Source organism: Rutilus rutilus, assembly GCF_951802725.1.
Source record: "Rutilus rutilus genome assembly, chromosome: 17".
In the NCBI taxonomy this organism is placed as follows: Eukaryota; Metazoa; Chordata; class Actinopteri; order Cypriniformes; family Leuciscidae; genus Rutilus; species Rutilus rutilus.
In genome coordinates, this window is record NC_140230.1 from 10,024,609 (window position 1) to 10,049,100 (window position 24,492).

Below are 24,492 nucleotides of genomic sequence, written 5' to 3' on the forward strand. Positions count from 1 at the left end.
TAAAAAGGCAGCTGTTGCTAGCACAAAAAAACAAACAAAAAAAACAACAAAGAGATTTGGATTTTATGGAACTGCATTTACAGTAGGATTCATCACAAGAGGCCTTTCCACAAGCTGAGGTATATACTAATTTCAATCATGGCAACATTCAAAACAGTTTTAGCATGTTATTGAATTATTGCTGCGGCAGCAGAGCAAGTATAATGCAATAAACATTATTGGTAACACTTTATAATAAGTATACGGTAATAAAGTGCTAATAAATCATTTGCAAACTATTAGTTTATTGTTAACTCATAGATAATTGTGTTAATTACAGTGACAAAGAATGAATAACTTACTATTTGTATACAGCCTATTAATATATTAACAATGTAGAGACTACAATATATTAACTATGAATTAACTATAAACTAATAGTTTGTTAATGATTTATAAGTACTTTATTATTATATATTTATTATAAAGTGTTACCAGTAATTACACTATTTACACAACATAAGATGTACCATAAAATCCTAATGTATGGAATTAGTAAAAAAATTGACGAGAAACAATAATTTAAACAAAATACCATAAAATGTAGTCACACATGGAATTGTGGGAATGTCAGTTTACATTTTTTCACTGTAGATAATAAGAGTACTTACAAAATCTGTACATTTAACAATATTTTATTACGTAAAATGCCCCGTAAGATCTAATACAATTTTTCACCATATAGTAAGGGAACTTGCCGGTAACAAATTAACAGGTTTTACTGTAGCATTTTTACAGTGTTTTACCATTAAAATGGCAAAAATTATTATTTTTTTTTTTCTACAGTTATGTGTCATATAAAGCTGGGATATGACCTTGGGAACATAGGACCCTTTTTCATGAGTTTTTTTATGTGCCATATAAATCTGGGGAGCACCCATCTGTTGTGGATAACATGCTTTAGCTTGATGTTGCTTGATGTTTGGTCTCAGTTTCAAGCAGAAAGAGTGACCTGTGCAATGGCCTGTGATGCATGTTTATTACTACATGCTAGATCACCAGTGAGTGGCAGCTCACGTAAGTTAAGAAAAAATAAATAAAATAGACATATCATAAGGTCATTTTGGAATTGTAATGTGCCTTAGAATCTGATATGAATCAGAACCAATTCGGATTAAATCGTGTGGTGCTTAAAGTTCAAAGATGTAAAAAGAAAAGAAAAAAAAAGCAATATATTACCTTTATAATTATTTTCATTTCGAGGCCTTACATTTTAATATATATAATTAATTGGGATTTATTTGATCAGTTAATCTGTATATAATGTAATACACTTCATCATTTTTAACTGATTGACAGCTTTAAATATTCATTCAAATTCAGTTTGTTGATTTTAATGAAAAGACATAGTTCTTACTGAGTTTCTCGATATTTGGGATCACCGTGCTTCCTCTTTTCATGTAAGATGCACGAAAGCCATCAACAGACAACATGATGACAGGGGGCCGAACGAACCTAGAAAAGCAGAAGCATAAGTACACCAAATACAAACAAAATGAAATTAAGATTTGTTGCTAAAATGTGTCCTCATTTCTAGTGGACAAGTGGTCTTTTATTTGAATGTTCTTTTTATAACAGGCTTCCTTAGGCATATGTTTAGGCTCAAAATCTCACACTTAATGTGCATGCATTAACATTAATTGTCATGCAATCCAGCCAGCAGTCCTCCTGGATAGGTGTTGTCACACAGAAACCCAATATCCATCTCTTAACCCCACTGTGTTTGCCGTCATTCAGCACTTCACAGCATTAAATAAATAAATAATTCCCTTTCTTCTAGTATGTAAAGCATAGTTGTGAAAATATGAGTTTCGTTGACCTAGTGTTGAATATAAAAGAGGGGATGAATGGGGAGTGTGATGTTTGTCACTGAAATCACAACTGTGTCTCTCACCCGGAAGGACACTCATGGTTTTTAATCTCTTCACACTCGTCCTGTAACCAGGGAACATCACCTAGACAGAGAGAGGAAGTCAGTCAGTGATGCACCAGGTGACAGTCATACATATGCAAACACGTCTAATGTCCAGGCAAAACGGTGCTCTTGTTTTGCAGTCGCACTAGAAATACACCATTTGAACAAATACAAATACACTAGTAGTTGGTTTGACAAATATCAAATCATTATTGGAGCAAATCTTGATAACGCCCTGGCAGCTACTTTCGGTAACACTTTAGAATTCTGTTCAATCATTAATGAATACATACAGAGGAACAAAAAAGTAATGCATTATTAACACTCCAGTAACTACTGTTAACAAACAAGAAATTCTGATAAACAAATTAGTAAGTAATAGCACTCAGTTGAATGTGGTAGTTCACTATAAGCTAATCAGTAGCTACTATTTTTTCATACCTCCCAGAGGATTACTAAACTACAATATACAAGTTAATAATTAACATGAATAATGCACGATGTATAATATAAGGTAATGGTAACCCACTAGCAATGACTAGTATTAGTAGTAAATCCTTCATAAGGAATTGCTAATTATTTAGATCAGTATTATAAAGTGAAAAACTTGATAACTCTCTAGTAATTACTGAAATCATTGTAAACTTTTGAGATTTTTGTTAGATTTTGAATAGTAATTCCTTCCGATGGATTTGGTAACACTTTAGTCAGTACTAGTGTGTTCCAATGATCTTCACTTTAGAATACCAATCCAAATAATTAGTAGTTCCTTTATGTTGTAACCCTTGAGTTATTACTATCCAAAACCTTACAAAACCCTCAAAAGCTTACAATGTCTTCAGTCAATATTAGGGAGTTAACATGCTTCTCAGTTTAGAATACTGATCTAAATTTTGAGTAGTTCCTTAAGAAGGATATAGTAATACTTGAGTCATTACTAGTGGGTTACCATTACCTTATATTATACATTATGCATTATTCATGTTAATTATGTGTTAATAATTCGTTACTCATTTGTTCATGTGTAGTTATTCATTAATAAAGGAACAGTATTCTAAAGTGTTACCCTACTTTCTAGTTACGCAAGTACTGTGCCTAAGAGCTTGATGGGAATTGACTAAAATATACATGATGGGCGTTCTAGAGCAAAAAGTACAGCAATGTATTTGCCAATATGTGGTAGGCACTTTTAAATTAAAATATTTTCTAAGAGTGGTCTGTTTCCTCCACCTTAAACCAGGTTTGCTAAACTTTCTGCAAATTACATAAAAATGAAATACATGAAAGCCTCCCACCTTTGCAGAGAGACCTGTAGTTGGAGCAGCAGTCTCCTTTGGCCATGCAGTCCTCTGAGCAGTGACAGGCTTGCTGCTCATTACGAGTTTCACCACAGCGCTCTTTACTGCACTCAAACCCTCCCGCTGAAGGCACAAAATAATGAAACATCTCTCGTAGACAAAATCAACATAATGCAAAATTAAAGGAAACTGTTACAGTAGCCTGACACAAACAATTTAAGGTAAGCCTGTCCTTAGACAAAGACAAAAAGTACAGAGGGGTCCAAAAGTAAAATTACTTTAATTTGAGAATCATGAATTTGAGAACTTCTTAGTATTTGGTAGAAAAACATTTGTGCAAAACCTGATGAATCCATGTTATCCAGCATGATTTGAGAATGTTCCAAAATAGCATTGTTTGCTTCAATGGATGCAATTAAATGTGACCATTTGTACAAGTGAGTTGTCAATGTAAAAAATGTGCTTATTTCATTATTGACCAAACATTGCAAAATTTTTACATTTTCCTTCACTTCAAGTCTCAGGGCCATATTTTAAAGGGATACTCCACTTTTTTCGGAAATATGCTCATTTTACAACTCCCCCAGAGGTAAACAGTTGAGTTTTACCGTTTTAGAATCCATTCAGCCGATCTCCGGGTCTGACGGTACCACTTTTAGCATAGCTTAGCATAGATCATTGATTCTGATGAGTCCAGTAGCATTTCTTTCAAAATGACCAAAGAGTTTCAATATTTTTCCTATTTAAAACTTGACTCTTCTGTAGTTAAACCGTGTACTAAGATCGACGGAAAATGAAAAGTTGCGATTTTCTAAGCCTATATGACTAGGAACTACTCTCATTCCGGCGTAATAATCAAGGAACTGTGCGGCTGTACCATGAGTGCAGCAGGCGTAATGATATGACGCAGCGCCTGAAAATAGGTCTAATAGGTTAGACAAACTTAGTCCCGGTCACGTTGGAAGAAGTTACCGAGCTGGGGACTATTTTCAGGCGCTGCGTCATATCATTACGCCTGCTGCACTCATGGTACAGCCACACAGTTCCTTGATTATTACGCCGGAATGAGAGTAGTTCCTAGCCATATAGGCTTAGAAAATCGCAACTTTTCATTTTCCGTCGATCTTGGTACACGGTTTAACTACAGAAGAGTCAAGTTTTAAATAGGAAAAATATTGAAACTCTTTGGTCATTTTGAAAGAAATGCTACTGGACTCATCAGATTCAATGATCTATGCTAAGCTATGCTAAAAGTGGTACCGTCAGACCCGGAGTTCGGCTGAATGGATTCTAAAACGGTAAAACTCAACTGTTTAACTCTGGGGGAGTTGTAAAATGAGCATATTTCCGAAAAAAGTGGAGTATCCCTTTAACGATGTAAGCGCACGGCGCAAGTGCACTTAGGAACTTTTCCGAATCCACTTTTGCTAGTTTAACGAAATGGTCTAAAAGGGTTGTCCTTATTCTCTTAATGATTAATGGGTGTGTTTTGGCCGTAATGTGCAATAAACCAATCAGAGTCTCATCTCCCATTCCCTTTAAAAGCCAGTTGCGCTCGTGCCATGGCGGATTCTCTATTTACATGGCGGAATTTGCAAGCGGAAAAACCGAACACTTATCTAGCGAGGAATCGGATCTGCTCATACACGAGGTTAAAGCACGCTTCTTGCGTGCTTTAACCTCGTGCATGAGCAGATCCGATTCTACAGATCCGATCATCTACGGGACAAAGTATACGAGCATTGTGGACCCGCCTATAGGCGCACATTACTAACGCGCTCTTTAAATAACAAAAAACAAACAAAACAGCGGCATTGACTTTAGACCATGTTTTTGTTGGTCCATGGCGCAGTCTATTTCTGTTGCCTCAAAATAGCAACGCGCCAATAATGCGGCAGAACACACCTCGTTTTCAGACCAGCACGCTCATGGGCGCACAAATGGGCGCAAATGCATTTGCTATTTAAACAACATGGCGCAGGACGTGAAAATGATAACTGCGTCGGACTGAAACTAGCAAAAAACACTTGCCTGGCGCAGCATTGCGCTGGATGTATGATAGGGCCCTCAGACTTTGGACCCCACTGTCTATCTCGTAATTGAAAAGAAAAACAGATGTAGATAGGGCTTACCTGTTTTCAGGCAGTGCTCATCAAAGTCTGAGCAACACGTATTGTATGTTTTACACAGGTTGTCACAGCGACAGTTTGGGGGTTCTGCTTCCACTAGTTCAAAGCACCTGTTTTTGCAGGAACCTGATAGGCTGTTAAGAGGATGGTCAGAGAGAACTTGGGGGGGATAAAGATCAAGAAAGAGAAAAAAGAAGATAGAACAAAGATTAAAGAGAAATTTTAGATCTTAAAGCACATACCACCAAAATCAAACGTTTGTCATGCATGTGCAAAGACTGCTCTGCTTTGAAGCCAATGAAGCCTTGACAAGCATATGCAGTTCAATTACTTCCACCTGTAAAATCTCAAAAATGGGTCAAGGAGCTGAAATGTTCTCTGTACATCTCAATATTGACTTGAGGGTAGAGCAAAGCAAATATTTCCTTAATTTTCGATCACCAGCTAAGAGAGCAACAGAAAGTGGCTGTTTCATTAAATGTTCCTGGCTCATTACTACAAACCTACGTGAACTGACTGACATGAAGGCTTGATTAAAAAAAAATGCGGACCATTTAAACAAACAAATGACGCTATGAAGATAAATTGCAGAATGAATAATGAATCATTGAATACTGGATAATGCAAGGTCAAATTATTTCCTTTCGTTCAAGCTCGATTAAATTCTCAAAGCTAGGCTACAGAAACAGTCTTGACATGTTTAGAATGGCTTCAGTTGAATTGGCCTGGTAGATAAACAGACCAAATACACAGTGATGCTGTCCAACATACACAGCAAAACCAACTTGAGTGAAACCTCTATATCACACGGGCTGGACTCACAACGCTATTACATGCATGCATTTAACACATCAACATAAATGTACATTTCATTACATTTCTAACAAAATTTCTAATATTTCTAATATCTGAATGTACGTTAACTAGTGATCTTTTAATCATTAAACTTTGTAACTGTAAACTTTGTAAGGAAATACTTGCAATTTGCAAGGAAAGTGTTAATAATCTGGGTAAAGGAGGTAAAGGTAATTTTAAGGCAGTTAATGCCTACTTTGTTCATGCAACAGTTTGTGTAAGACTGTTAAATAATAAAAGTAGTCAACAGAGCTGCTCAGTCATAATGTCAATTTTTAGGCCAACCATGGCCCTGTTGCCATGGGTTCTCTCAGGAATGTCCTGAGTTTACATAATAGTTGTGATAAATATAATTGTGATAAAAATAAAGTTCATAACATTACTTAAAGAGACGTTCACATTTAGTTGTACAACATAAATTACGCCATCATACGACAAAAAAGAAAAAAAGATCAAAGAACTTATTTTACTGACGCCTCTTATTTTATTATTTTCCTCTTATTTTATTCTCGTATTCCTTTCCTGATATTAACACTAAAAATGGTGGCACAACTAAGAAAGAAAGAAACCAATGACAGTTCAGTCTACAAAATATTACAAGCACGTAATTACAGTTGATTATATTTTGAATTTCTATCAATTTAAAAGAGGTCTCTGTAAGTTTTTCTTTACGTTTAGCTATCCGTAAATGTCCCAGTAGCATTGATAGTCTTGGACTTTACACTGACGCTTAGTTTGTTTATTAACGGCTGCCACTTCACAGTGAAGCTGTTTGTTCATGTTTAGTTTTGTTCCTTTTCATCCATGCTTTTCAAATAATATACACATTCATACTGAATGTAGTTGGACTAAATAATTATTAGTTTTTTGTGCACTGTTGGTGGCTTGTGTTTTTACAAGGCTGGCTCATTCATTGCCTTGGACTATGAGCTCTCTTCCTGCAGCTGTATTCTTAATCTATGTATGTGTGAATGAATCTGCGTATTCAATATGGCAGACAACTTGTGTATAGCAGCCCATAGAAATAGCTGCTAATGCAGTATATACGTAGGTTATAGATATCTATGGAAGTAGTTCTAGTAGTAATTCCATATGACACGCCTGGTCATGTTATGTCAATATGGCAGCACCTTTGAGTGGGTGACCCACACTCAACAGAAACAGAATTTTCTTCTTTAGAACTCTTATATTTTAATATTTTCCTTATCTGATGTGACTGAACATCAAGTTTAGCTTATTTCTTCATATTTCACATTTTCACATTTATTAAATGAAAAAATTAATTCAATTACAAATTGAAGCTATATATGGGCTATTCCCAGTTTTCTGTGCCTTTTGGACATCATAAAGTTGAGAAAATCAAACTTTGATTTGATGAACTTTGAGTGCCAATTTAAAAGAAATGTGTCCCCTCGTTAGGGACAAATGAACAACAGTTTAAAATACTTATGATTCTAATCATAAATAGATTATGTGTATCATTGTGTAGATTATTTTAAACAACTCGTGTTCCTTTAAAAGAATATCAGTTAATAAATTATCGGTAACACTTTACAATAAAGTTTCATTAGTTGACATTAGTTAACACAAACTAATAATGAACTGCAGTTCTACGGCAGTTATTAATCTTTGTTAATGTTAATAATAATAATTTGTTACATTTATATAGCGCTTTTCAGGTACTCAAAGCACTTTACATATGGAAGCGGGATCTCCTCAACCAACATTAACACCAACAGTTATTAATACAGTATTACAATCAAATGTTATATTTGTTAACATTAGTAAAAGCGTGAGCCCTATTGAAAAAAACCTATACCAAAATTATTTCGAAGCATACTACAAATCCATTAACATATTATGACATATTGCTTGAGACTTACTGATATAAATATTATAATTAAACTTTATTTGGAGTACTTTACTGCACACTTCTTGATATTAAGCCTTAAAATGTGTTAAATATCACTATTAGTAAAGATAGTATGATCTCTGTATAATATCAGTCTTTAAATGTATTTCAATATTTAAAGTGTATCTACAGATTGGACATTCTGACTTAAAATCAGCCAATGCGCGTCTGAGCAAAAATAAGCTGACAAAATATTTATCAAATAAAGAACTGCTTGGTTTTTAAAAATAAGATTTTTTTCTACTAACTTTTTTCATATTTTCCTCAACATAGTGGACGTATTGAGGTTGACCACATCAAATCTAAAAGATAAAATTGGTCAAATATACACAATTAAAATAGAGGATCTCACAAATTTTTCCAAGTTGTTATCCCTCCTAAGAAGTGATGACTGCTTTATGATATGACATTATTTAATTTTTCCAAATTTCAGTAGAAGGGAAAGTAGTCCAAAGTACTACATATAGTCTACTTGTGTGTACTAAATGACAATACATTGAGGGACAAGCTAAAAACATTTAATATAATTGTTAAAATAAATGTAATAAAAAAACTAAACAAACAATATTCTCTCTATTAGAGAGAATCATAACTGATATATAACAAAATGGGGGAACAAATTCACATATAGAAAGTGTTGTATTTATCATAAAAATGGAGAACACATGCCTCAGGACAAAGGAAAGTTTTTTTGGTTCAAAAGGCTGTAAATGTTTTTTTTAACAACTTCAATATGCTAAGAGTTTAAATGGTGTTATTTAGGGCTAAATTATATTACAAAGCAATTAATATTACAATTTATATTGTACAATATTTTAAGTAAGAACATGATATTTCCTGCATGAGGACACAAAAGCCACATAATCTATATAGGCCTATATTATATAGTAAGTATATGTAGCCTATATAAAACAAATTCTGAAGTATAAACCTACATCCAGAGAAAGACTCATCTGATGATCCTGCCTTGTCGGATCGCCTGACCACATAAGCCTCAAACACAGTGCACCGCGAGAGAAGATACATGACGGAGAATACCTGCGTACAGACACACCGTTAGAGAAGACAAAACGGAGAACACATGGGTAGCCTACAGATATAGCAGTAAAACACACTCTATCTACTCAAACTATGAATGAGGTAGTAGAGGTTGTAAAATAATGCACATTTAAAGCGCCCGTCAATTTCACATTTCTATCAACATATAGGACGGTAGAGAGGACATAATGTAATAGCATTTTTATTAGGCTTCTTGCATTGCGAAGGTTTCCAAACAGCAAATCCAAGCAGTCTAATATATTTTCAGCTGCCAATAAACTGCCTTTTAAAAGTTTTCATGCGACTATGTTATAAGAAAATACCTATATGCAATAAAATGGCGTTATAATGCCTTTGGGTCAAGGCATATTATTTAATCACATCTATAAAATGTAATAGAAAAGTCAGCTAAATGTATAACTCTCATTATAAAGAGAACACAAAAACGTACCGTACCCATTTCAGTTGCAGCATGGTTGATGCGTGTCTGGTCCCTGACTCGCTGCAGCACTGAGTGAGATTCACATGTTTACTTTGCCCTCAACCAATACACACAAGGAAACATGAACTAACGTCACATCTGGCAAACCTGTGACGAATTACACTGAGACTTTTAAAAGCCCCCACAACACTTAGCATTGATATCAAGCAGACATTTGACAAAAAAAAAAAAAAAAAAAAAAAAAAAACTAACAAAAAAACACGAATGAATGCAATTAATGTTAACATTAAGATTCCCTTATTGGTTCTCAAACTGTAGCAGTTCTAGTTATCTGTTTGTATTTGTATTCAACAAATGAGTTATTTTTGGGCCCAAATTAATTTGTAGTTAGGTCTAAAAAGATTAGAACCATTAGAAGGAATAATAAAAGTTTTAGTAAAATAACATCATCGCGCTAGTAGGCCCCTAAACAATCATGAAATCACATGATATGTGCTCAATTTTTATTTTGTTCTTAATATCAGGGTACTCCAAACATGCATCCCAAACACTAATTCCAATAAGCTTACAGTTCCTCACCACATGTATAGATTTACATGCCTGAGAAATAATTAAGACAATTACTTTTTTACCTACAGTATTTATCAAAACAGAATTCCAGTTTAAGAACTTTTTTTTTTTTTAAGAACTCCAGTTTTCAAAAAAAAAAAAAAAAAAAAAAAAAAAAACACAAAGATACAAAGCTTATTCAACAAAATGTCTTTATGGATTTATACAATATAAAAAGGAAACAAGTAAACAAAAAAAACTTATTAATTGCAGTACTGAATAATACAATTCCTACAATAATGAAACAAAAACTGGGCTGGGGTGTAGATGTGAAACTGGTAAAAATGACTTATGGCTTTAATTATTACACTTTCCAATTAACAGGAAGTTCAGTGAAAAGTACTACTTACATTTACTGTATTAAAATAACCCATGAATATATTTCCTATTTAAAAAAATGCTCACCTTAAGTAAACCATAGAGACCACAGAGTGTAATGTTCCCTCAAAGTACTTTCAGAATGTTGACATTTATCTTGAGATACAGTGGCTGGATTTAACCCTAGCGGTCCTGAGTGGTGAGAGTCAGTGGATCTGTGTGTGTGCGGTTAAGAGGGCATAAACCAGTCAGCTTTACGTGTGGTCAGATGACACTGCAGATTTTTTTTTTTTCTTCTCATGTACTGCATGTTAGGTTGTTACAGAAATGGGAAACAAGCCGAGATTAGTTAACTCAACATGAAAATTCTGATTTACATGAATTACAAAGAATTTTCATTTTTGCATGAACTATTGACCTATTGCATGTTGGGTGATATGGCAATCCAGCCTTTAGAGCAAAAATAATTATAAAAAATGTATTAAAATTTTTTGTATTTTAATGTTAGTCAGGACTAGGACTATCAGTCAGACAGAGATGGAGAACGAATGGAGCGGCCACTGGCAGGGCTGTTACTAAAAGCGTGAGAATCTCTGTCTTTATCTTTGTCCTTACTCTCATGCTTGTGTTTGTGTTTATGTTTGTGTTTGTGCTTTTTCTTCTTCTTCTTGTGCTCATGATGATGATGATGGTGGTGGTGGTGATCTCCATATTTGGCAGATGTGCTCTCTTTGCTCAGTGTGGGCATGGGTGTTCCTGGCATAGACAGAATGGCTTGCTCAACTGAAGATGGTTCCTTCCCTATGAAACAGTGAGAGAAAAGTTGAAGCAAAATATAAACCAATTAAAACTAAATTACACTAAATTACCAGATTTTTTATTTTTCCAGTAAATACACAAATGTGCTTTTCACACAGGCAAAAGTATTCCATCTTTTTGCTCATAAGATACCATTAACACATCACATCAGCACCATGATTGTCAGTAATCAATGTCTGAAAGGGGCTAATATCTATAGGCATAGATCAATTTAAAGATCAGACTTATTCAAGTTAATAGCTACACTCACCTAAAGGATTATTAGGAACACCTGTTCAATTTCTCATTAATGCAATTATCTAATCAACCAATCACATGGCAGTTGCTTCAATGCATTTAGGGGTGTGGTCCTGGTCAAGAAAATCTCCTGAACTCCAAACTGAATATCAGAATGGGAAAGAAAGGTGATTTAAGCAATTGAGAGCGTGGCATGGTTGTTGGTGCCAGACGGGCCGGTCTGAGTATTTCACAATGTGCTCAGTTACTGGGACTTTCACGCACAACCATTTCTAGGGTTTACAAAGAATGGTGTGAAAAGGGAAAAACATCCAGTATGCGGCAGTCCTGTGGGCGAAAATGCCTTGTTGATGCTAGAGGTCAGAGGAGAATGGGCCGACTGATTCAAGCTGATAGAAGAGCAACTTTGACTGAAATAACCACTCGTTACAACCGAGGTATGCAGCAAAGCATTTGTGAAGCCACAACACGCACAACCTTGAGGCGGATGGGCTACAACAGCAGAAGACCCCACCGGGTACCACTTATCTCCACTACAAATAGGAAAAAGAGGCTACAATTTGCACGAGCTCACCAAAATTGGTGCGAGCACTCTCTTTGCGAAGCAAGGTTCCACGTTTTAATGAATGGTTAAACGACTGATCTTTCAACACTGAACTCACGAGACGTCTGAATCGGTGTATAACAGATCGGTAACACTTTACAATAAGGTTCCATTTATTAAACTCTAGTTATAACTACATAAGTTAACATTAACTTTTAATAAACTGCACTTCTACAGAATGTATTAATCTTTGCTAATGTTCATTTCAACATTTAATAGCCTACATTATTGAAATCAAAAGTTGTATTTGTTAACATTTAGTTAATGCACTGTGAACTAACATGAACAAACAATAAACAGCTGTATTTTTATTAAGATTAATAAAGATGAATACATTCAGTAATTGCTCATGGTTCATGTTAGTAATAAACTAATGTTAAATCAAACCATATTGTAAAGTGTTTCAAAAAAATAATTTACAGAACACCTTAAAATAAGAACGTAAGGTGTGCCCCTTAGGGGGTAACCCTTTAGTACAGCCTATATGGTTAGCAAGATTTAGCCTTAATAAACTACAGCATTTACAACTGAATGGTATTCAATTGTAGATGGTAGAAAATAAGACTATTAGTTTTTTTTTTTTTTAAGTGTAACACTTAAAAAAAAAAAAAAAAAAAAAAGCTGTGATTTTACCTCTGGATTTCATAGCTTTGTAAGATAAAATCCTTCTTCCGTCCGAACAACCACCGCCAGACCTGCCCCCACTGCTAAAAAAAATCCTAAAGGAAACACTGCCATCCCTTTATGACCACCATGTACCCATCCTCTGATGGCTACTTCCAGCAGGATAATGCACCATGTCACAAAGCTCGAATCATTTCAAATTGGTTTCTTGAACATGACAATGAGTTCACTGTACTAAAATGGCCCCCACAGTCACCAGATCTCAACCCAATATAGCATCTTTGGGATGTGGTGTAACGGGAGCTTCGTGCCCTGGATGTGCATCCCACAAATCTCCATCAACTGCAAGATGCTATCCTATTAATATGGGCCAACATTTCTAAAGAATGCTTTCAGCACCTTGTTGAATCAATGCCACGTAGAATTAAGGCAGTTCTGAAGGCGAAAGGGGGTCAAACACAGTATTAGTATAGTGTTCCCAATAATCCTTTAGGTGAGTGTATTTCCAAAAATGTGTCTGTTGAGTGTGTTGTGTATTTCTGTCATGCCTGGAGTGGAAGGTCTCTCCAACATGTTCAGATGGTGGTAGATGAATGCCTGGCTGTCATGAACTGTGTCCATATCAATATCTTCCTCCTCCTGGGTGAGAAGAGAGTAGTTGAGAAACATTACAGTGTAAAATGAAGCCATATACAGTGAGGAAAATAAGTATTTGAACACCCTGCTATTTTGCAAGTTCTCCCACTTGGAAATCATGGAGGGGTCTGAAATTGTCATCGTAAGTGCATGTCCACTGTGAGAGACATAATCAAAAAAAAAATAATATCCAGAAATCACAATATATGATTTTTTAACTATTTATTTGTATGATACAGCTGCAAATAAGTATTTAAACACCTGTCTATCAGCTAGAATTCTGACCCTCAAAGACCTGTTAGTCTGCCTTTAAAATGTCCACCTCCACTCCATTTATTATCCTAAATTAGATGCACCTGTTTGAGGTCGTTAGCTGCATAAAGACACCTGTCCCACCCCATACAATCAGTAAGGATCCAACTACTAACATGGCCAAGACCAAAGAGCTGTCCAAAGACACTAGAGACAAAATTGTACACCTCCACAAGGCTGGAAAGGGCTACAGGGAAATTGCCAAGCAGCTTGGTGAAAAAAGGTCCACTGTTGGAGCAATCATTAGAAAATGGAAGAAGCTAAACATGACTGTCAATCTCCCTCGGACTGGGGCTCCATGCAAGATCTCACCTCGTGGGGTCTCAATGATCCTAAGAAAGGTGAGAAATCAGCCCAGAACTACACGGGAGGAGCTGGTCAATGACCTGAAAAGAGCTGGGACCACAGTTTCCAAGGTTACTGTTGGTAATACACTAAGACGTCATGGTTTGAAATCATGTATGGCACGGAAGGTTCCCCTGCTTAAACCAGCACATGTCAAGGCCCGTCTTAAGTTTGCCAATGACCATTTGGATGATCCAGAGGAGTCATGGGAGAAAGTCATGTGGTCAGATGAGACCAAAATAGAACTTTTTGGTCATAATTCCACTAAACGTGTTTGGAGGAAGAAGAATGATGAGTACCATCCCAAGAACATCATCCTTACTGTGAAGCATGGGGGTGGTAGCATCATGCTTTGGGGGTGTTTTTCTGCACATGGGACAGGGCGACTGCACTGTATTAAGGAGAGGATGACCGGGGCCATGTATTGCGAGATTTTGGGGAACAACCTCCTTCCCTCAGTTAGAGCATTGAAGATGGGTCGAGGCTGGGTCTTCCAACATGACAATGACCCGAAGCACACAGCCAGTATAACCAAGGAGTGGCTCTGTAAGAAGCATATCAAGGTTCTGGCGTGGCCTAGCCAGTCTCCAGACCTAAACCCAATAGAGAATCTTTGGAGGGAGCTCAAACTCCGTGTTTCTCAGCGACAGGCCAGAAACCTGACTGATCTAGAGAAGATCTGTGTGGAGGAGTGGGCCAAAATCCCTCCTGCAGTGTGTGCAAACCTGGTGAAAATCTACAGGAAACGTTTGACCTCTGTAATTGCAAACAAAGGCTACTGTACCAAATATTAACATTGATTTTCTCAGGTGTTCAAATACTTATTTGCAGCTGTATCATACAAATAAATAGTTAAAAAAATCATACATTGTGATTTTTGGATTTTTTTTTTTAGATTATGTCTCACACAGTGGACATGCACCTACGATGACAATTTCAGACCCCTTCATGATTTCTAAGTGGGAGAACTTGCAAAATAGCAGGGTGTTCAAATAATTATTTTCCTCACTGTATATTTTCAGTTTTTCTTTTTTTAGCCATAGAGTGACTGTCGAGTGAGCAGATATATTTAGAACATTTGACACTATACACAATTCAAATATTTAGGGGTTTCTTATTTATGGTAACATGGATCTAATTGTAACTGTGTAACATAAGCATATTCATTGCTGATTACTCACTTTGCTCTTCACTGGTGCTTTAGCACTGGGCTCCTCTTGCATAACTTGTCCAGGTTCAGGAGATGAACCTAACGGAGTCTCTGCCTTCCTCTTTAAACCCTGTGGGGCCATGGCCACACCACTCAATGCTGGCTCCATGACAACATGCTCCTCCTTCAGCTGAGGATGATTAATGAAAAAAGAAAAGAAAAAGAAAAGAAAAGATTAATAAGCACCTCAGGGGTTTTTAAGGGTATTGACATTCTTCAAGCATTCTGGTTTGTGTTTCTTTTAAACTACCTAAGACAGGGGTGTCCAGTCCTGCACCTGCAGGGCCACTGTCCTGCAGAGTTTAGCTCCAACCCCAATTAAACACACCTGAACCAGCTCATCAAGCTCTTACTAGGCAAACTAAAAATATTTAATGTCTCTTGACATTTTTCTAATGCTGTCAATCAATAAAAATAAAATAAAATAAAAAAGCTCACATTTTTAATCTCACCTATTCTAACATTAAAATGTTAATTAAAACTATATTTTTATATTGAAAAAATTGAAATGTAGAAACAACATAAAGATGGTATATTTTAAATGTTTGCTTAATGGCATCCTTACGAATGAAGGCCAGAATCACAGCTACTGATGCAAATTGATATCTCAAAATGAAATTAGTAATTATAGACATTCAACAATACAAGTATGATCGTGATCCATAATTTTTAAATTAAAAGTTGTTATATTTTTTATAGCCTAAAATAATAAATGTCACATTTAGCTGTGCCTATATAGCAAATATAGCAAAGGATTTGTTCTACTGGCCCTGTTGGGCCGGTTCTGATTTTTACCTTTAGATATAGATAAATCCTTATTAAAGCTACAAAGGTGATTCAGTCAAGAGCTGTTTATTTTAACTTTGTCTTTTGTTGTTTGATTTACATTAATGACAGACAGCAGCAGGTGTATTAGACTGCTGTCACTTTAAGACCTGCTGCACACGATGCGGATCTGACACGCATCCAATGTTCTCGTAACTCTTTACATTCATATAAGCCTTTTTAGCTTGTTTAAGACTGTGCTTATGAGGATGCTCGCAAATAATGGGCATTTCGACAATTTTGGGTAACACTTTATTTTAAGGTGATGTAGTTATTACATTGTATTTACTCAAATAATCATTGAGTAATAGTAAGAGTACTTGTAAGTGACAGTGAGTATTGATCATTAAAATAATGATCGCCTGCAAAAAAAAAAAAAAAAAAAAAAAAAAATTTCTGATTGATTATTGCAGCATTTGGGGCGTTTCCTGAGGTCTGATTTGTTAGCGTTAGACAGCACGCCTTCCAGACCAGCAAAATAAAGTGAAACTGGATCACCAATCTCTCAGATACAGCACATTATAATGAGAACACGATTGTAATAGAATGTTGTAAATTCTCTGTGCTTTAGTTTTTCAGTGCGCTGTAAAAGGAAGAGCGCGTCCACAACGAGAGTTACACATCGGACAAGCACAGTCAAGTTCATGTGCGCATTCGCGTCCTTTTGTGCAGATGTAAGTTGTAGGATTACTATTATATTGTCTATATCTGATATATCTTGTCAAATATGTATAAGACGTGTTTGTTTGAGTTTAATAACCAGCTAGCAAAACACTGCAGTTTACCAAACGTTCATTCACTCTTCAGTTTCAGCTCAAATGCAATGTCCGACATTTTTGACAATGAATGGGTTATTTGAGACACATCTACACTGATTTGTCATCCTCTGTGCTGATTCTGCTGTGTAGCCAACAGAAAACAAGATGTGTGCTGAATGTCATGGTGAACATGACATTCAGTTTGTGATAATCGGTAACGCCACAATAAAAAAAAAAAAAAAACCTTCCTGTCAGTTTCATATATCAAAGTTAAATCCCCAGTTTATAATGGTTTTTAAAATAAGTTTGTTTTCCACCTTTCTGAAAGGCCAGGATAAAAAAAAAATCATCCCATTCACAACGTCAAAATTTTCCTCTCACGCCCCTTTATGCTGGGTTCAGATTACACGATATCAGCCTGATTTTGGCACGAACCATTTGATGTAGCATTCGTGGTGATTCTTAAATGACAATACGGCTTTTCACACTTGAAATAGTTAATCCTGGGTCATTCTAAACCAGGTAAAGGGAATCCTGGGTTATTGCTTCACGTTTCACACTGGTCATAATTTACCCGGGGTTAACAATTAATCCTGGGTATTCATAAACTGACGTTTCACATTGTAAATTCCTAAACCCTGGGTTAACGTACTTATTTGCATAATATGGTGTCGGTGTCATTGATTAGATGAAAGCAGCATGCGGCCTGTTTACATAAAAGCTCTAGCGTTGCACATCCCCTAACGGCCAACTGAACTACTATCCAGTTTATACTGAATGGACATTTCAGACTATAAAAGGTAAGATAAAAAACAATCATTAACCATGTTTATCCAATCATTAATCATATAACCCGGGGTTATAAAGCTGTGAAAAGCCCTATAAAGCTGTCAGGACACATGAATCAGTCGTTTTATCTCGTATAGTGTGCCACAGTGGACAACAACCGACGCAGTGTCTGCAACGCTACAAAGTCCCGAAAGAAAGACTAGCAAGTTTAATTGTTTTCTTATCTGTGACATGAAGCTGACAGAAGCTCTTCCGTACACAGCTTTTAAAAATGCTGAAACAAAAGAAAGACGATAGTATTGGTGCTGCGCTGTGGAATTACACAATGGAGGAAAGGTTTGTGGAGCTATGGAAACAATACCCCTGCCTTTATGATGTTTGTTTCCAGTAGACACTACCATGAGAGTGGAAAAATAAATGCTGTCAAATGACAGTGGAGGTGTTTCAGCAACACGGTGAGTACAGGAATTAGCATTAAGCCAAGACGCCGCTTCAGTAGCCATTGTTTGTTTAAGCTCTTGTTTCCAGAACTCGGTTGCTAGTTCTGCCTTCTCGATGACATCACACACGTCGTTAACAACGGCAAGCCATGATTTGTTGGGAAGCAACATGTATTCTGACATATTTCTTGTCCACGACATAAGAATTTAGGAGTCAAAATCTGACAGTGATTATCGTAACAGAAAAAAAAAAAGTGATGTAGTGAGAACCTGGCATAACATGTATATAAATCACAGAGGTGTGCTCTTAACAAATCATGTCTGTCCAATCAATCACAAGACAAGGCTCGAAATTGCGACCATTTTGGTTTGCATATGCTCCCGAAATTTAATCTATATGCATTGCACATACTGTGCAGTAATTGGTGAACGTTTTGTACACAATTGTCACAACATTAATTATAGCCATTCAACATTACAGTGTAATTGAAAGCTATCAATTTTTGCTTTACTTTAAAAAGCTAACTTTTAATTTAAGTGAACTTAAAACAATCCTCACATAAACCCACAATAAATGGCATATTTACCTGTCTAACAGGTAAGAAATATACAGAAACTGAATAAAGTTATCAAACAGACTGCACTGCATAAATTATAAATTAAATATAGATTAATCCTTAACAAATCTACAAAGTTCTTTAGTCAAGAGCAGTGAGTAATTTTCTGTTACCCTTGTTCTTAACATTAGTGACAGACAGCATTATTAGTGGCTGCTGTCACTTTAAGATCTGCCACTGCTGCACAACGCGGATCTCACGCGCGTCTCATTTTCTCACAACTCTTTACATTCATTAAAGACTGCTATTATGAGGTTACTCGACAAAACTGACATTTTGGCATAATTGTGTGTTATTGTTGGTTCAAGCGCAAAAGAGTACGCACGATACTGGAGCACATCTGCACATCTGATACTAGAGCACGTCGTCTGTATCACATAGACAGGACATTTACAGAGAGCGTATTTTGTCTTGTCGCGCTTGAATGGTTTGAAAGTATTTGCATGAATAAGAGCGTGATCATATAATGTAAGTCTAGTCAAAGGATAACAGAAAAAACGGATGCAGCGTTAACTGCTTTATTTATTTTTTACGCGATAAACTGTCAAAATTTATTGAAATTGAAAGGGTGGCCAAACTTTTGCACAGCCTATTTTTCGCATTTTATTTTATTTTATTTTATACTCAATACTGCTATAGTAAGAATTTTTGTCTGAAAAACGTCACAGCTTTCTCTAGAAACTGAATAGCATATCACTACGATTTTTTCTTAAAAAGACAAATTATGCAAATTATCTTATCATTAATTAAATTAAATAATTAAGTTATCATGCAGCCTCAGAGGGGTGCCCAAACTTGTGCATAAAACTGTAAATATATATATAAAAATTTTAGTTGTGGTACTCCTAAATTTTTGCTGGTGCTCCTACCTTTTTGAATTTGGGAGCACCAGTGCTAAGTTCGAGCTCTGTAAGACCCAATACTGTTGTCAAGTAAGACCGCCCGACTTTGTTCTGTTCCTAGATGAAGACAAACGGCACCTAACTGCATCAAACTATTAGAAATGCATGGCTGAAGTTTATTTTTAATGAAGTGCCTTAACGACTGAATGAGTTTAGGTTTGTTCATCTTAATTATTCTCAACCTGCCAGTTTTTCTAAATATCTTGTATTAAAGGTGGTATCAGCTATTTCAGGCCCAAAAATAAATGTTCAAATTCATCTAATCTTTTCTAATGATCCGATAGCTGCCCCCCCCCCCCACAAGCAGGCTGTCAAAAAAACGCGTCTCTGTAGGCAGCCTCTGAGATCTGCACACAAAAACAAATGGTTTAGCCAAACACTCAAAACCAAAATAAACAGTGTTCCAACCAATCACCGACAGGGGTGGGTGTTGTGAGGTTTTGCGCTCGTGCACGGCAGCACGTGAATCAACAGCGTCTATCAGTGGACATAAGACATGGCTGAGTCAATCCCAAAGAGGAGGAGAAGGAGGATTTGTTGGAGGGAATACCATCGTGTTTATTCAACGACACGAATAGTTATCAGGAAGGCTATGGAAAGGTGGAGAGAACTTAAAGAACGAAATTTTTTTAAATCGGACGCCGAGGTTGCATTGTTTCTTCTGGACAGGTGAGTAGCTGCTAGTGCTGACTTGTTTGGATGTGAACTGTGTGTGAAAATATCCTTCTTGAAAAAATATAAGCGAAGCTCGACTAAACTTGGGTAGCTCTAGCTAACGTAGGCGACATTATGCTGACCAGAATCAATCGTTTTTTTCATGATGCACGAAACGGGAGGGAGGGGCGAGCTAACTGGGTTTGTTTGGGATCTCGCTTCAAACACAAAAGTGACCCACAATCGCTGATACCACCTTTAAGCATCAAAACACAGGTAACACAGACTATGGATACGGTGCGATGAAGTTCACCAATCACAGCATAAGGAAATTTAATTGTAACGAGAAAAGTAAGAATTTAAGTGAGATGTTTACAATGCTGGTGAAGGTCATGTTCGGGGTAACCTCTGGGCCACCAGGGCCCTGCTCAGATTTGATGGTGGGGTTGAGAACAGCTTTTTTCTCCTTCAGGTTCAGCACGAGACCCAACTCTGGCAACGGCAGACAGGAGGGTCGGTTCAGCCCAAACAGAGTGTAGTACAGATTTACGGCATCACATCGCAAACGCCAGTCATGACAGGTACCTGAGACACAAAAAAGACATTTGAAGATTTCAACAAACCCGATTTGAAAGCAAAGATTGTCAGACTTTTGATTTTATCATAATCATAATAAAGCAAGCATGATGTGTACATTAAATTGTCTATAATTCAGTGTCCTGGAATCAAGTATTCTGTATATTTGCATATATATTGTGACATCTTTCAGGTTTTTGTTCCTAAACTGTTCTTGTGTTTAGATCTACTTCTTTATGCCCCTGATTACGTATAAAAGCCTATTTATTAAAGGGGACCTATTATAGCCCTTTTTACAAGATTTAAAATAGGTCTCCGATGTCCCCAGAGTGTGTATATGAAGTTTTAGCTCAAAATACCCCAACAGCTAATTTTTTATAAGGTGGTTGTTTATACACAGTCAAACACCATGTAAAAGTGAATTTTGCATAATAGGTTTAAGTTTAAGTTTCTTGCTTCCAATTTTAGAAAAATTATATGGCATTGAACTGTAAGCAAACCAACAAACCTGGAACTACTACATAACCTGCAGTTATAGAAAATTAATCAACACCTTAGGAATGTCTGTCAACCAATCAAAATCACGAATTCAGAAGAATTTGTGAGGAAATTCAGTCAAGTCCCTTATCTTGGGAAATCCCTCTCTCTCTCTGTGGCAATGCACCACTCTAAAGAAGCACTATCTACAGAGAGAAATGTTTGTGGTGATTAATCCCAATATGCAGAGTACACAATTGGATTTAAAGCAAATTATGCACAGAACTTTATGCAACAGCAAGGGCTGACTACAAAGAGAAAGATCATCATATGAACCTGCAGTTCATTGTTTTATTCTAGCACAATTTTCATGTGCCGTTTTTGAAATTAAAGAAGAAAAAAAGAAAGAGATGAAGTCATGCATTCTAGAGAAAATACTTAGAATGTTCTTGGATCAGTCATGAATATTAAACAAAATTATAGACTGTGCAACTTCAAAAATCTCTGGAGGAATCACAGGGTATGAACTGAGAAAATATAAAATATCAAAGTCCTATAACAGTCTACAAACTCATCCAATTTTACGAGAACTGACTTTCATCAGAGCTGGCAATGGCTCAGCACTTGTACTGCCAAGAGTGGCTACAAACCCTGAATGAACAGAAGTGTGTTTTAACACAATGAGAGCAGAACAAGACCTCCCTGTCAGAATATAAACCAAGAAACTGCTCACTACAGCAGCAGCTCTTTAAGAGACTTTGGTTTAAGAACCAATGCCAAGGGTTGAAAAAAAAAGAAAAAAGATTTGTGTCAGTTCCTAAGAAGAACCGCCAATAATCAAAAGCAGTTTATAATGTGCTGTGGTTTCAATAGTATTGAATAGCTGCTTTCAGTCAAAACTTACTTTTGTGTTTCAGGCCAATAGGGCCTTACTGGTAGAGAACCAGAATTTAAATGTATCATCTGCACATAAATATGTTCTGAGGATGAATACATGTACAAACTCAAGAGTTCTTTTTAAAACAAACCACCTTGAGGGTTGCATAACAGATCAGTATATTAAATGATTATTGGCAGAGGGGTTTGGTAAATGTCAGGACATATTCACTAAATGTTGTCTACAAACATGGGCCGTTTAGGTTTTAGCCCAGTCAACAATGGTAAATAGATGGATTAAATCCAAGGCCCAGTTGTTCAAAAATTGTAATCTGCATCAGAATTATCTAGATTTGAAAATCCCATGTTTTGCTATCAAGGATCAGGCAATCCATCTTACTTTTGTGCTGGTTTTTCAAAACAAAATAAGATTGGATCACCCTGATCCAGATACACACTTTTTCAGATTATCAGTGTTCCAAATAGAGTTACATTTCACAATGTAGGCTGTTAGCTACTGTATGCAAAGAACAACAGGTAGAAGAGTCTAATACTTTTGCATTAAAAGTAATCTGATCGGATTTCGGCTATTGGATTGGATTAATGTGAATGCTTTTGGGTTCTCTTGCAAATGTTTTGCGTTCATTTGCAAATAACTTTTTCTTTTAAAATGTGAATGTAATGTTTCTAGGGGGAACACAAAACTTTTGCGAGAGAACACAAAAAACATTAAAATATATAATGTTTCTTCCATTTCATATATTTATTACCATCACCATGTACCTTTAGTGCCCCAATAGAGGTCTGATTGTTTCAAGGAAACTGAAAATGGAAGGAGATGATTGTTTATGTTGTTTTCTTTCTCTTCAAATAAAACAAAGTGACCCCACATTGACCTAACCTATTGTCCTTTACATAGCTAGTAGCCAACATTGTGAAAAGTAACCCCATTTGGATCACTGGTATATCAGATTTGGTAATCCGAAAAAAGTGTGTATCTGGATCAAAGTGATGGATAGAAAAACATGGGATTCCCAAATCTAGATAATTCTGAACAACTGGGCCCAGATGTTAAATCTTACGAGACGAAAAAGTCAATGTGTGTATTCTACCTGAGTTCATCAGCTTCCATAGTTGGTCCACTAAAGCTTCGTTACACAACGAAGAATCCACTGCTTTGGTGAAAGGTGGATTCTTGGCAAGCATGCTGAGAATCTCATGCCTAAAGAGGGTAGAAAATTATGAAAATCTAAAATGAATATACAGCAGTTAATAAACAATTAAAATTAATATCCACCATAAACTGTTACATCTGTTCCAATCTCTCTCTTGCTTCTTGCCCAGTTCCATTTTAAAGATATATATTTTTTCTTAAATTCATGGAACAGTAAAATGACTTTCTTAAACTTGCTAAATGAATGAAACCAAAAGATAAGAGAGGTATCACTTTTACCAATTTTTCGACTGTAGTATTGGTCAGCGCAGGTAAAGCATACAGTAAAAGTATCAACTCTATGTGGTTAAATATGGAATCAGTGTTCTATACTCCATTCCCAATAAATGTTTTGCCCTTGATAATACATTTTAAGAAGCCCAAATGTATTTCAGAAAATGTAAGAATCTCAAACACTTTCTTGGCTTGGAGAAATGTAAAGTCATTTAGAATAGGCCTGTCATGATACCTACTGTTTGTTGGGTGATATATTGTAATGTAACGTAATGGTGCACACAATAGGAGAAGAGTTTTATACAGGTTTGTCTACAATTTAATGTACAAGAATGGTAAAATACTTGATTTTCACCACAGGGGGTCTTTAAAAGTTCTTTTAACTTGAGCACTGTGCATTTACAATGCCGCCGCGTCATGCATGAGATGCTGCAAAAGATGTGAGCGCAAAGGTCAAACATGTCTGTCCAGCGCACGTTTACATTAAAAAACAATGGAAAAACAGTGCAGTGAAATGCAAAACTGTTCTCTGTGAAAATTAACTAGACACTCGTGACTGCTGCGTCCCCTTGTGAAACGGCCTTAGCCGCTACCTTAGCGCAGCTGTGAGCGCGCACCATTTTGCGCTGTCACGTTTATATTTGCACTCGAACAGTGGATTGCGGTCATGTCCATATATCGTGTGATAAGTCGATATATTGTTTATCAATCCAGCATGCCAAGGCGCATGAGAACTGATTGGAAGTATCAGGGTTATTCCACCAAATGGCAATGGCAATTTATTTATAT

At 36.2% G+C, this 24,492-nt stretch overlaps 2 protein-coding genes across 4 annotated transcripts in view; both read right to left on the reverse strand.

Annotated features, from left to right (window-relative positions):
• Positions 1–9,772, reverse strand: part of enpp2 (ectonucleotide pyrophosphatase/phosphodiesterase 2) — a 33,166-nt gene extending 23,394 nt beyond the window's left edge. The window contains exons 1-6 of one of the 3 annotated variants that reach the window (XM_084435543.1): positions 9,643–9,772; positions 9,084–9,186; positions 5,385–5,540; positions 3,250–3,375; positions 1,934–1,994; positions 1,397–1,494 (exon numbers count right to left, since the gene is read on the reverse strand). In XM_084435543.1, the coding sequence (XP_084291669.1) occupies positions 1,397–1,494; positions 1,934–1,994; positions 3,250–3,375; positions 5,385–5,540; positions 9,084–9,186; positions 9,643–9,660 (562 nt within the window). In that variant the 5' untranslated portion in view covers positions 9,661–9,772. Of the gene's footprint in view, positions 1–1,396; positions 1,495–1,933; positions 1,995–3,249; positions 3,376–5,384; positions 5,541–9,083; positions 9,187–9,637 lie in introns of all 3 variants that reach the window. The other 2 variants (XM_084435544.1, XM_084435545.1) reach the window with 2 other exon arrangements.
• Positions 9,773–10,372: 600 nt separating this feature from the next.
• Positions 10,373–24,492, reverse strand: part of taf2 (TAF2 RNA polymerase II, TATA box binding protein (TBP)-associated factor) — a 73,633-nt gene continuing 59,513 nt past the window's right edge. The window contains exons 22-26 of the mRNA XM_084435541.1: positions 23,369–23,478; positions 20,704–20,912; positions 15,314–15,472; positions 13,388–13,478; positions 10,373–11,356 (exon numbers count right to left, since the gene is read on the reverse strand). Coding sequence (XP_084291667.1) covers positions 11,079–11,356; positions 13,388–13,478; positions 15,314–15,472; positions 20,704–20,912; positions 23,369–23,478 — 847 coding nt within the window. The 3' untranslated portion in view covers positions 10,373–11,078. The remainder of the gene's footprint in view (positions 11,357–13,387; positions 13,479–15,313; positions 15,473–20,703; positions 20,913–23,368; positions 23,479–24,492) is intronic.